Consider the following 13,343-nt stretch of genomic DNA (forward strand, 5'->3'; position numbering starts at 1 on the left):
ATTTAGTCTTTACCTTTGGGTCACTTGCCCTCTGTTTTTAATCATTTGTTTTACTCTAATTTAGTCTCATTATTTGTTTTACTTTTAAATATGTGCCAGGGGAGAAGAAAAACACAATTCCACCATGATTCTATACTGTCTACCTCTCATTACAATGAAAGAGATATAATCAGGGGCTTTAATTTAGTACCAGGTTAAAAGTGATGATTCTGCTCGTGCTTTGCAAAAAATCCCCTGGGTGGGGGCTGACTGTGACTGTTCCCAGCTCTTCACTGGCACCTGAAAGACTTAAAAATGAGGGACAGGGCCATGGAGGAGGCAGGTCTGTGCTCACAGCTGGATCCTGCCCTTCTCCTTCCTAGATCCCGAGATCCCAGCGTGTTCAAACACCTCCAAAAGCCTTTTGCAGTGCTCCCACACTCACCTGCACGGACCTGCTGGCCCCTGTGCTCCTTTCCCTCTGGGCATTGTCACTCTGGCTCTGGAGGGTCCCTCTTGGAGCCTCGGGGGTCCCACAGCTTCCTGCTGCCTCCAGGCAGTGCCTCCCTTTCCCCCTCCCTCTGACCCCCCCCCAGGAGGTGTTTGCTGATGCTCTGACTCTTCCCACTGCCCACTCCCCGCAGGGACAGGCTGTGAAAAATCTCCATCATTATCCCCAAACACAAATATATTCAGGAAGGAGTGACAGGGACACATGTTTGGTTTTCATCTTGCAAAAAGTGCTGTTTATTGCGTTCCCGTTGGGTTTAATGCTTGTGTTGGTAAAAGCGTCATTTCCCGGTTCTTTGTGATCAAAGGTGTCGTGGTTATGACTTTATTCAAACTGTTTTCCTTCTTGGTGTCTCTCATTCTGTTCTCTTTGGATTAGTTGTTTTCTATAACCTATAAAAAATGTAAAACAAGTGAAAAATCACATCACGAGACACAGGAATTTGTGAACAGGGTGTATTGCATCCAAGATGTGGGATCTAAATAACTGAAATAAGACTGTGGTTCTCAAATTTTATACTATATCTAAAAACATTTGATATCCCAGACTTAAACAGCACGTGCTGCCTTCTAGGATGCAATTGCAGCAATCAGTGTATTGATGAATGCAAATTTGTGTAATCATTTCTGAAATCTACAGTAAAATCTTTATGTCTACAAATAGAGCTCGAGGATACAGGGAAAATGCATTCCTACTATCAAGACTTATTTAAAAGTGACAGTAATTTGGAGAACTGTTCAAGAAGAGAACACTTTTGACTGGCTAGGGCAGAACCAACAGTGCTCCCTGAGCAGGAGGCAGAAATCCCAGTCAGAGAGAACCTCATCAAATCTAAGTGTCCCTGTTCTCCAGGAGCACCCAGAGCCTCACCTGCTCAATCCAGCTGATGAAGGCAGAGACCCTGGTGAAGACAGAGGGCTTGTGGTAGTAGTTGCAGCCCAGGGAAGAGCCAAAGCTGACGATGCCGTGCACCTCCCACCTGCCATCAGCCCCTTGGCAGTTCAGCGGGCCACCAGAGTCCCCCTGGGAGGAAGGGGAACACAGTCAGTGGCAGTTGTAGTGTGAACAGCTCCCCTGTGGGGTTTTTTTTTTAAGCTTTCCTTCCCATCAGGCCTGTTTGTGTCTGAACACCCTGAGCGGGGTGTTCTGCGGACTCACGTTACAGCTGGAGATGATTCCATCCCCACCAGCACAGACCATGCTGGGTTTCACTATTGTTCCCCACCAGGAAGACTTGGAACAGGTTTCATAATCCACCACCAGCAGAAGGCCTTGCTGCAGTTCGTCAGGAAGAGGCCCATTTGCTGGGAGGGAACAGAAACAGAGGGGTCAAGGTATCACCTGGCACTGAAGGAAGAGCAAAACTGCACCGTTAAGTTTCCCCCAGGGTCTGGGTACCATCCCTCCAGGCAAGACACTCCACAGGGGCTGTATTAGAGGAAAAACTGTATCATCCATTTCTTAGCTCCATTCTTTCATATAGGAAAAAAAGAAAGTCCTTAATTTGCTCAAAATTTGCATTCCATTAAAAAGTGTCTCGTTGTTAGAGAAATAAAGGGCTACTCTTTGTTCAGGAGTTTGCAATTTACTTATCCCTCTAGGAATTGCCTCCTGAGCTGAGCTGAAGTCTCTGAGGTTTTCTCCTGACAACTCTGCTGAAGTCCCTGAGATTTTCCTCACTTCACATCTATTCCCTCACGTGCCTTTTCAGATACTCAGCAGGTGTGTTGGGATTAGCAAAAGCACCCGTCTGCACACTTAACATTTGTGTTAAAATAGCCTCTAAAAGCTCAGTAAAGGCCCCTGTGGTGCATCACCAGCCCTGTTACAAGCAAAATAAACTTGAAAGGCAGGGAAAAATCATATTGTGTGAGTGAAGTGGGGCCTAATGTGATAAACTACCTCACTACACTGAGTTCGGGGGGATCTTGAGCACCATGGACAGTCTTTGCCAATCTCAGAGGAGAAGGCACTTCTGAAAGTTGCTTTTTTTGTTGTTCCACAGTTTTGGAGAAGTCTGGGTACTCACTCTGCAGTCTCCCCCAGCCTGTCACGTAGCAGGCAGTGTTGGAGGCCAGGATGCTCTGGGCAGGGGGCAGACAGCCCAGCTGGATCTGGGCACCCAAGGGGACGGGCTCGGAGAGCTTGATCAGAGCAATGTCATACCTGTGGTCACACACACGTGGGAGAGTGGGGGAGAGAAAGGGAAGGGGTAAAAAGGTTTGCAAATGGGCCCAGACATAACAGCAGGAATATTTAGTAATTACACAGCACTTGGCCTGTTCCAAGGAGAAGAAAGGGAGCAAGGAGGCCAGTGAATGGGCAGTAAAGATTCCTGCACCTCTAAGCAATGGGGAAATCCATGGATTGGAGGGATATTTCCTGCAGAACTGTTCACTTTCCTGCTGGGAAAAATTGTCCTTTTTTCACCAAAACCAAACATGTGTTAGGACTCACCCCACAGACCTGGAACTGAGGGGATTTCTTTGCTAACATCTTATCCTGCAGCAGGTCATGGGGGTCCTTCAGCAAGAATATTAATTATTAGATATTACAGATATTAATGTCACTGATCAATAATATCATGTGTATGGTGTTCGTAGGAGGGCTCCAAAGAGTGCTGTATAAAACACTTGATTCTCTTTCACTATGTCCAAATGATATCACTGCACAGAACAGCTTCCCACCCAAGCATGGAATGGAAAATGGCACCTGAAAACTCAACTAATCAATAAACAATTAATATTGTTAATTGCTTTGTATTCTCTTGAGTGAGGAAAAGTATAAACTGGAGGCTCAGCTCTCATCTATGAGCAAACATTTAGCAGCACCACTGCAAGGTGTAACAGGAGGCTCTGAGTGTTTGTGCTGCCACAGCTCCGGGTGTTTGGGGCTCAGGCAGTTTGATTTTTGCCCTGGGTCTAAAACCTGTCAAAGTACCTGCCACCAACTTACCCATTGGCAACGTTCTGTGGATCCCAGTTCTCGTTGACAATGATCTTCTCTGGAGAAACTGCAACTGACCCTTCTTCCTCAGCTGCCAGGTCGTACTTCCCAAGAAACACTCGATATGTCAGAGTAGAACTGGGCAAGGAAAGGATCAACACTCAGTGATGCAGCTGCTGCTCAGGCTGCTGCAGCTTTGCCACCTGAGAGACTCAAAAAAGAATATCCTTGGCTGTAATCTCCCATGATGTGTCTGGAGCTGAGCCAGTGATTTGTTAATCACTGTTCTAGGCTCGATAATAATTTCATCTCTGAGCCATCCTGTCATCTCCTGCTCAAGGCTTCATTAACAAACTGAAGGTGCCTCCAGTCTTTGCAGGATTCAGCTCATATTCTTCAATACAATAAACAGTTTTTTTGACAGCCAAAGCAGCTTCACTAACAAACAACTATGTGACAGATATAATATGTAGAATTTATAATAATAACATTCAGCCAATCCTTCATATTTCATACTAGGATATTTTCTACAACATAGTTTTCCAATAACCATATGCTACCAAAGCAAAATGGGGTTGTCTTTGTGGAAACAGTTTTGATGGTGAAAGAACAGAACTGTACCTGATCATTTTTTGTTATACTGCCCCATAACATGAAGAGTTTACTGAAAATGACTGATGCATTCAAAACATTTGTGATTATTTCTTCAGGGAGTAGATTGATTAGTTAGTCTGTGAATGTCACTGACATGTTTATTACAGTAACAGGCAACACAGGCTGAATTTTAATAGCAACTTGAAAACAAAAGGACTTTTGTAATTATTTACAGAAAATGAAGAGTATACAATACAGGTAGCTGAATCATATTATTATGAGGGGGTTTTGCCTTTCACTTCCATTTTAAGAAAATGAAAAGGTGTCATTCTTCTGACTTCTTAGTTATAATCAAAATATACGATCTGAAACTCAGAGCTCTTGACTGAGAAAGGGAGAGCTGGCACTGATGTGGGTTTGCTTCAGCTCTGTCTGCTCACCTGGGTCCAGGTTTCGCTCCGTTTCTTACCTGATGCAGTGGGCAGCTGTCATCACCCAGTTGGTTGCAATGAGGGTTCCCCCACAGGTGTGACGCCAGTTGCCATTGGAATAGTACTGCAGGGAGGCCTGGGATCAAGGAACAGAGTGAGGCTCAGATTTTTGTTACTCTTCTTTCATTGCTGTGCTTTGTTCCTGCACCCAGAACACAACTCGCTGCTGGGAGATGGTGGAAGGCTTTGGAGCAACAAGTTTCCAACTCCTGGCCACAGAAAAGCTTTCCATCCTTCCCCATTGTCCAAAAGCTTGAGGTTTTAGAGGCATCTTACTTAAATAGATCTACTTGACTTGAAATGAAAACCTGCATAGCCAGCAAGAGGTGGCACATTCAGAGCTTTCTTAAAGAGACTGGAAGCTTTGGGGTTGATCAGAATGGAATAGTCAAAACCTAACTCACGACAAGATGCATCAAAGGAAATTAAAAGAGGTGGTTTTATTCAGCTGTGCTGTGTGAGGGTGGCACAGCCCCAACAGCTCCAGGGAAAGCACAGAACGACCAACCTGCCAGGGCCAGCTGTAGGGTCTTGCATTTTCCCCTCCAACAACTCTTGACACGACAGGTGGGTAGGCAGGAACCCCACAGCCAAGGGCTGGAAGACACACAAAATGGGATTTGTGTTTTAAAAGTAATAAAAAATTTAAGATATGGAATAGCACAGCCCCTGGTTACTGCAATGAACTGCCTACACTGTCTCCCTTTCTGCTTTGTTGCTCTACTTTCTCTAAAAAAGGAAAGGTGTTTCTAGATTTTAATTAACTTTTTCCTTTAAAACTGATGCAGGAATTGGACACGTACCTGCAGGTGCCAGAGTCAACACAGCAAAAAGCACTCCAAACATGGTGCTGGTTCCTGGGTGCTGCAGGCTCCCCTCCACAAGCCATTTTATGGTGTCCTTTATCTCTGGGACACATGACTTACAATGCAGAGCTATTCCAGTACCAATGGAAAACTTGTGTAATTGTGGGATAATTTTTTATATACACAAGTTGCTAAAAAATCCCTGTCTAGGTGGACCTTGGAGCCAGGCTATATCAACAACTTTTAGTTGCTTATTAACTGTAGCAGTTGTTTGCATTTCCATTGCCTCGAAAGTTCATCACAAAGGTGTCCTCAGAAGGAAAATGTTGAATGAATTTTTTTAACACTTGGTGATATGTCAGCAGTAAGTGTCTGATGTATTCAGACACTGATAGATTCAGACATGTCAGCACAGTTGGATTAGTTGATCTCTAGAGGGCCCCTTCAACCTTAATTATTGTATAATTCTATGATTGCTTGAAATTTTATTTTGTTCTGGTTTGGGGGCTTTTTTGTGAGTGAATGGCATCTGCCACTTTGTACTGGCTGAAAAGCTGTCTCTCATCTTCTTTTTTAGATCAAGTTTCGTGTGTTCAGCACACCAGACTTCTTCAATAAACCAGACTGTGATCACTTGGAAGTGGAACGTGTTTCAAGCCATACAAAGAACCAGCTGTCCAGGATGGTGGAGAAACCCTGGTCAGGGTGGTGACTCAGACTTCATCCCTTTCCTGTTTGCCTCTGTGCGATCAGTGGCACAGCCCTGGGGGAGAACAGGGCTCCTGCAGCACTGCAAATGGGATTGTTTACACCCCAAAGCAGTGAGACCTGGGACAGAACAGCGTGAGCTTGGTCGTGGAAAGGAGTAAAGCATTTCCAGTGAGGACAAAGCAGCAAGAGCAGGCATTTATACCCCTCCAGAGCTGCTGCTGCCACAGAAGGAAGTGTCCTAATTCTACTCTCAAGCACAGGGTGTGACTCTTGGGGATGATCCTGTGCAGGGCCAAGAGTTGGACTCCATAACTCCCTTCTAATTCAGCTTATTCTGTGATTCATTACTGACATTTGAGATCAATGACTTGATATCAACACTTACCCTTGGCTCTTTCTTCCTTTTTGTCTTCTGCTACAGGAATTTCCCATCCTCTGTCACATTTCCATCCCCCAACCCTTGAAAAACTGTTGCTGGTTATTTAAAACCCAAACATCTCTAGCCCATAAGTCAGGTCACGCCTGGGGGGCAAACTTATTAGAATGGAAACAAATATCACAACGCCAGCTTTATAACCAGAGCCGTGTTGTAAATACAGACCAAACCAGGGGCTCAAAAATGCTGAACTAAATGTGTTGTTTAATGTCAGGATTAACAAGCAGCAGAATCCCTGATTTCCAGAGCTTCCATGGAGCAGCAGGTACTGCTTTGGATGGAGGACGCCTGGAGCACACATGTGGAAGGCAGAAGTATAGAATGCTTTGCTGTTTTGTCTGCCTCTCAAGAATGTGTTTTCCTACCCAGACAATAGCACTTGAAAAAGCCACATTCTGAATTGCAAATTGGATCAACCAAACCCTGTTCTGGCATCTTGTATTTATTATCTGACAAAAGCAGAAACCAGGATTAACTGAGTGCAGAACTGAGATTCTAATTTTTTTTCCCCATTAATTAGTTGGCTCTCTTCTTAGTGTCTTGAATTTACAAGCTAAACAACATTTTATGATGCCATTTAACTTCCACGCCGCCATCATCTTCTCTGAATTACAACTGAAAGTATAAATTTTGGATGGTCAATCACTAAACTTTCCTGCTTTACTGTGTGCTTGTAAACATGGAATTTTGTTTAGTTCTTTAAGCATTTCTGTTCACAAATAACCTTCTGCTCTCTTGCATGCTGTAAATGGAAAACCCCTGTTCTTTTTCCCTTTTCCCTTTGTGAGGGAATTCTGAAACGTTCTTTTGTTACTGGGGGGGAGTGCTCATAATGTATTTAATGTAAAACATTCTCAAAGCTGTTTTGGTTTTTTTTTCCATCATGCTTTATGTAATGATTGCTTATCCATCTTTTCCAGGCCTAGTCTAAATAGTCTTTCTTGGACTCCATGGCCATCACACTGTTGGCAGCTCTGCCAGGGAACATCAAAAGGCTCAGCCCCCAGCTGATACCACAGTGGCTTGGAAACAGCACCCTGGAAACTCTTATCATCTTCGTGCCAGATGTTCCACACAGGCTGAGCAGCTCCTGGAACTGCAGGAAGAAAGAGCAGGAGCTTCTGGTATGTTCTGTTAAAGCAGAACAGCAAATATCTCCTTCCATACACAATGTACATCTGTACAATTTATCACAGACTCTGTTGCCTCCCTGTTTTTATTCCCTTGCAGGGCAGTAACTCTGCTGTACCAATTAGTAAGTGGAAGTGTCTGCAGATGAGCTGCATACGCTGAAATCTGATTTTCTGAGGGAGGTTTTTCATCTGAAACTAGAGAGTAACCCCCCTAAAAATTCAAAATTAAATCCTGCCCCAGTTTTCCCCTGGGAGCGCCAACTGTGCCAATGTCATTATTTGCTGGATGGCCATTAAATCTGCTGCTTGATTGTTCCCTGGGACTGTTTCTGTGTTCTTAAAACTGAAGCTTGGCCTGTGTTCCTCAGGGGAGAACAAAGTTATACAGAGCAGGGAAATGGAGATGAGCATGACCCTGTGTGGTTCTGTCTCTAGTTGTGCCTTCCAAATTCCTGTTTCCAGCTTAGATCCATTTCTGTTTTACTTTCCACACTGTATTCTCTCATAATCCAAGCACTTTTGCAGTCAATACGGGCCATAGATGTGACATAAGGCTCTGCTTGTTTTAACTGGGTGGGGAGCAAGGTCATGAAAGAACAGAGACAAAACCAACACAAAACTCAACCACGCTTCACCAATCAGATTAGACTGAAAGATATTTATTTAGAAACAACAGCTTTGGTATTTTAAAACCAAACAACCTTTAAATCACTAGAAAGTGGGATGTCTTCCCCTCCCCATAGCCAAAACAAATCAATGCATAAAGTCTCGGTAGGCTTAGAGTAGGAAACCTGCAGATCAGCATTTCCAAGTGTAAATCCAGAAAACAATTTCAGCAAATTGATTTTGCACTCTACAGTCATAAAGGCTGAAAAACCTGTTACCAGCACTTAGATATCTACAGATCAATTGACTGTTACTGAAGTGGAGGCAAAATTATCAACATCCTCCCCCACCCCCCAAGCAATAAATTAAAAAATGTATACCAGAAAGGAAGTTACACTAAGGTTTTCTAGTTAACTCTCTGAAGGGAATCATCATTCTTTATTCTCCTGTAGAATTAAAAAAAAAACAACAAAACTCAAATCAAAATATCAAAGAACTTAGTATATCTTCAAGTATGTTCACCAAATGGATTACTCTTAGGGAACTGAACAGCTTACAAGGAAAAGGAAACATCTGTTACATGAACTTCTGGCATAAACTCTTCAATCACCACACCTTCCAAATCTCAGATTCCTGTCATAGCAAGGCACAAAAAGATTGTTGCTTTCAAAAGGTCCTTGTTCTCAGCTGCAAAATTGTCAGATGTCTTGTGCAAAGAGAGGCTGAAAGCAGGACTAAGTTCACTTGGACACGGGGATGTTCCCATTCAGCTCATGGAACAGGGGGTTATTCCAACACCATCCACCTCGCTGCTACAGAGGTTCTGAGCTTCAGCTGGCTCCCACTTCTGCCCTGGTTCTGGAATCAAGTTCTGCATCACCTTCCTGTTCAGCAGGTCCACCCAAGACGAGGCAGCAGAGTTTGCTGTCGCTCAGGGCTCTGCAGGGTCCAGGCCGGGGGGTTGGCTCAGCCCTGGGCCGTGGCTGTGACGCTTCTGGGCAGTTCAGGGAGCAGAGTCAGGGACAGTCACCTGCAGCAACGGTCAACAGGTCACTTGGGAACAGGCAGAAGGCAAGTCTTGGAGATGACAAAGGCAATCAGAGAGACAACAGTGAGAGAAGGACATCATTACATAATTCCAAGGACACGTTCCAGGACACATGTCAGCTGTGTACACAACAACTGGCACCACCTCCCAGCGCCTTCCTCCTTTTGCACTAGGGTTTGGATCATGATCAGAGGCTTGTAACAGCAGCTGTCTGACACACACATCTATTCTACCTCCTCCTAGCTTAGTCTGTCCAGCCACAAGCACCTCCCACTCATTCCTTCATTGGATGACAGGTATTCAGACCTGCTTGGGATCAGGTTTGATCCCCAGTGCTCACCACGACAGAGCCAGGGAGCTGACAGGGAAATTTCCAGCTCTCCTTAAACACCCCTTAGATACCAACTGTTGAGTTTAGTCCAGCACCTTCTGTCCAGCCTTAGCTATCAAAAATTGAATTTGTTTTTACCATTTGGAATAACAGGGCAATCTAAAGCTAGAACTTCTCCTCTGACAGCTCCACTTAACTATCTCCTTTTTATTTCCTTTTTTTTTTTTTAAACACAAGCTACATTTAACTGTTCAGCCCTTAGGAGGGGAAGCCTCTGAACAGCACAAGGGAGCTCACACAGCAAATCCAGTCTGGTCTTGCATTTCTACTCTGTATCAACACACAGCCAGAAAGTCCCAGTACTAAGAGCAGAACTCACCTTCTATTCTCTAGTTTTTACTAGCAACTAAGTTTTCTAAGGCAACTCTAACCAATAATTTCAAAATCTTTACACCCAAATGAGATGCAGTAGAGCTTGAAGCCAGAGCCTCCAACTCACAGTAAAAAGCACTCAGTACTTTCCTTAATTTTGTCTGAATGGAAGAAACACCAACTCAGCACCTGCCCCAAACAATGGTGGTAAATGTGGTTTGATGGAGGACTGCACAGTGTCTGTAAATCCATGAACAGGGACCAGGAGTCCCAAAAGTCAGAACACCAGCCTGCATTTGGGTGTTGCAGTGTGACATGTCACCCATTCAGACCAGGTGTGACATCTCCACACAGCAGTTCAGACAAGCACAGCAGCTCTCACAAGCTTTCTGGTATTGCAGAACAAGAAACATCATCTCCTGACATTCCTGGCTTAGAAACAAGCAATGATGTGTGGAAAAAGGACAGAAAGCTGTGTCTGCCTCCACCTGCAGCCTTACAAATGTCTAAGGACAGATGATGAGTTCATGTCTGCTAATATTTATAATCCCTGCTGCTCCAATCCCTGCCCTATTCCCTCCCCTTGCAGGAAGAGGTCACAGGTTGCTTGTTGCAAGAGAGACTGAAAATCCTCACAGTCCAAGACAGACCCTGCCCAGGCACAACTGACAGAACACCAGGCTGACAACACTCAGTGGACAGCAGCCAAAAGCAGCAGCCTTATACCTTACTCCTGAAGAGTGGCTTGGCTCCAGGCCCACAATATTCGTTGTAGATGAGTTTGAACAGAAACAAGTGAAACAAAGTGATTAAGGAGGCCACACTGAACCAGAACAGGAAGGGCAAGCCCGGGTATTGCTTGGCCATGTGCTCCTCATGAGCCAGGATAGCTTTTAGGTGGAGTGTGTGTCTCAGGTCCTGCAGGTGGACCAGGTCTGTGGATATATAAAGCAGGGGTGTGATGGGCTGGGTGACCATGACGGGGAAGGTGTGACCCCGCGCCTCCGAGGTGAGCTCCACGGGCTCGTTCATGCAGCCTGCCTCACAGGCATACAGCCTCACTGGCTTCTCCTGCAACTTCACTGACACGTGCAGGAAGGGCTTCCCTTCGCCATCCAGCAGCACAGCCAGGTTGATCAAGTCCTTGTTGTAATGGATCCCACGTAAGGAGTAGCTGTTGTGAAGCACATCGGGGTCAGCCTGGAACTGGAGATGGTTCTCCGTGAACTGCAGCCCCCCAAAGCTCAGCACCATCCCCTGCATGAGCCCGTGCACTCCAGCTGCCACCAGGCCCTTGCAGCCCCGTTTCTGGAGGGTCAGCTTCCACAAGTCTGAGAGCTGCAGGATCTGGGGGACACTGGTGAGCCTGGCTGGCCACAGGTTCTGGGCGTGCATGGTGGCGTGGCCGCTGAAGCAGTGGTCAGCATAGTTCAGGCTGCCCTCCATCCTCTCCCTGTCCTCAGCACTGATCAGGGGGTCCAGCAGGGGGGCTGGCATGGTGGACAGCACATAGTACAGGGTCATGTTGACAGTCTCACTGGATGGGGTGTGAGCATCCGTGATCTTCCTCATTTCAATCCCTGGAACAAAAGGAAAACAAGGCATTAACCAGGAGGAAAAGAAGATCAAATGTGCACATTGCCCAGGTGTTGTTTATGACATCTAATAAACCTTTGTCCATAAAACACTGCAGTGAAATGTTTCCTTGTATTTGTCTAAGAAGACAAATCATTCTCTCTGCTACTTGGAGTTTGAAAGCCAAGCTCTCATACAGACAAAGCTACTCTTACACACAGATGTCACCATGACTCTGCAAGAATGATCTGTCAAAGGAACATCTCTTTCTACTGGCTATAAAATAGCAAGTTCTGCGTTACTTGGGCAATGAGGCCATTAAAATCTTACAAAACCATCCTTGAAATATTAGGAAAAACCATCCTTGTCCTGTTAAGGACAGTCCTTAACTTCCATGCAGAAATCTGTCTTTTTACTGTCACTAAAGGTCAACTCTATTTTCCAACTGACAAATCAGTGAAGTTCCTGAAGCCATGGAAGGCAGCACACCCAGAGTTATGATCAGAAATGTTCTTCCATCACTTCCTTTGTGCAGTCAGGTGTCCTCCACATCGTAAAGCATGCTGGATTACAAACTGTTTCACTATCCCACAACCCCTGAGGAAGAGTGGAGCCCCTGGAGCCCTTACAGCAACCAGGTCATTGAGCTTTCAGCCACTCTCTGTGTAAGCTGAGCATCACCTTCCTTACCTGAAATGAACAGGTCAGACCAGGTCTGCTGGTGCTCCTGGAAAAGATCTTCCACCCCCATTTGCATCACCTCCAGCATCTCTTTCCTGGCCGCCTCCCTCAGCCTGCCCAAGGTCTCCTCCAGCCGGGCGGGCTCGGTGGGCTCCGAGGTGTGCACCACGGACAGCACCGTCTCGTCGAAGTGCGACTTGGGCGCGACCTGCAGGCGGCTCACGAGCTTCTGGGCCGCCACCACCACCAGCACCGCCTTGTTGCCGCCGGGCAGCGCCAGGCGGCCCGAGGAGAGCACGAACTGCCGCTCCCCCGCCTTCTCCAGGCTGCTGGAGAACCGCCCGCCGGGCGCCGGGGGCGAGGAGGCCTCAAAGGCGACCACTCTGTCCGTGGGGTTGGCGATGCGGAGGCGCTGCAGGTAGAGGTGCGGGCGGCCCCGGTGGGCCACCACGTCCTCCCGCACCGTCACGCAGTCCCCGGGCCCCGCGCCGGGCCCGGTGTGAACGCACCGCACCGCCCGCACCGCCCCGTCCCGCAGCGCCGCCAGCGCCGCCCGCGCCTCGCCGCGCCCGCCCAGCGCCCGCAGCCGCACCAGCGCAGGGTACTCGGTGGCGAGCGCGGGGCCCGCCGGGGACCCCGCCGGCCTCACCCAGAGCCGCCCCGCGGTCACATCCAGCAGCACCCACCCGTTGCCCGCCAGCGCAGGCCCCGCGGTGCCCTCGCCCCCCGCCGCGTCCTCGGGCAGCGGCAGCGCATCCCCGCGCTGGGTCTGCGCCCGCCAGGCGCCCGCGGCCGCCTGCAGGCACAGCGCGGCCGCCCCGCTCGGCTCGGCCCCGCGCCCCGCGCCCCGCGCCCGCCCCGCCAGCAGGTACCAGTAGGCGACCAGCAGCACCACCACCAGCAGCAGCAGGCGCCGCGCCCAGCTGCTGGACAGCAGCCCCGGCAGCCCCTTGAGGCGCTGCTGCAGCCACATGGGGAGCCCCGGCGGGGAGCGCCGGCCCCGCCGCTCCGGCCCTAGGCCGCCATCGCCGCCGCGCTTGGCGGCGCTTTTGCGGCGCTTTGCGACGGCCGCGCGCGCCGCCCCCTCGGGGCGGGCGGGGAGGGGAGAGAGACCCGGCCCGGC

General features: G+C 47.8%; 2 protein-coding genes across 2 annotated transcripts; both read right to left on the reverse strand.

Moving 5' to 3' along the window:
• Positions 1-704: 704 nt before the first annotated feature.
• On the reverse strand, positions 705-5,449 carry LOC135425880 (chymotrypsin-like elastase family member 2A). Its single transcript, XM_064678629.1, has 8 exons — positions 5,325-5,449; positions 5,030-5,118; positions 4,500-4,597; positions 3,446-3,574; positions 2,520-2,656; positions 1,649-1,794; positions 1,361-1,513; positions 705-882 (listed from the first exon to the last, which is right to left on the reverse strand). Exons 1-8 carry the CDS (start codon positions 5,365-5,367, stop codon positions 865-867), a joined length of 813 nt encoding a protein of 270 aa, XP_064534699.1. The 5' UTR covers positions 5,368-5,449; the 3' UTR covers positions 705-864.
• Positions 5,450-8,250: 2,801 nt separating this feature from the next.
• KIAA2013 (KIAA2013 ortholog) lies at positions 8,251-13,277 on the reverse strand. The gene is made up of 3 exons (XM_064678618.1): positions 12,230-13,277; positions 10,691-11,544; positions 8,251-9,243 (listed from the first exon to the last, which is right to left on the reverse strand). Exons 1-3 carry the CDS (start codon positions 13,191-13,193, stop codon positions 9,217-9,219), a joined length of 1,845 nt encoding a protein of 614 aa, XP_064534688.1. The 5' UTR covers positions 13,194-13,277; the 3' UTR covers positions 8,251-9,216.
• Between the last annotated feature and the right edge of the window lie 66 nt (positions 13,278-13,343).

This window comes from Pseudopipra pipra, chromosome 22 (genome assembly GCF_036250125.1).
Source record: "Pseudopipra pipra isolate bDixPip1 chromosome 22, bDixPip1.hap1, whole genome shotgun sequence".
Taxonomy (NCBI): Eukaryota; Metazoa; Chordata; class Aves; order Passeriformes; family Pipridae; genus Pseudopipra; species Pseudopipra pipra.

Coding starts and splice junctions, on each gene's coding strand:
- LOC135425880 (XM_064678629.1), bottom strand. CDS start 5,367: ATGTTTGGAGTGCTTTTTGCTGTGTTGACTCTGGCACCTGCAG. Junction 5,119..5,324: donor GTTGACTCTGGCACCTGCAG/GTACGTGTCCAA, acceptor TGTGTCTTCCAG/CCCTTGGCTGTGGGGTTCCT. Junction 3,575..4,499: donor ACAGCTGCCCACTGCATCAG/GTAAGAAACGGA, acceptor TTCCTTGCCCAG/TTCTACTCTGACATATCGAG.
- KIAA2013 (XM_064678618.1), bottom strand. CDS start 13,193: ATGTGGCTGCAGCAGCGCCTCAAGGGGCTGCCGGGGCTGCTGTCCAGC. Junction 11,545..12,229: donor GTCTGACCTGTTCATTTCAG/GTAAGGAAGGTG, acceptor CTTTTGTTCCAG/GGATTGAAATGAGGAAGATC. Junction 9,244..10,690: donor AGCCACTCTTCAGGAGTAAG/GTATAAGGCTGC, acceptor CCGTTGCTGCAG/GTGACTGTCCCTGACTCTGC.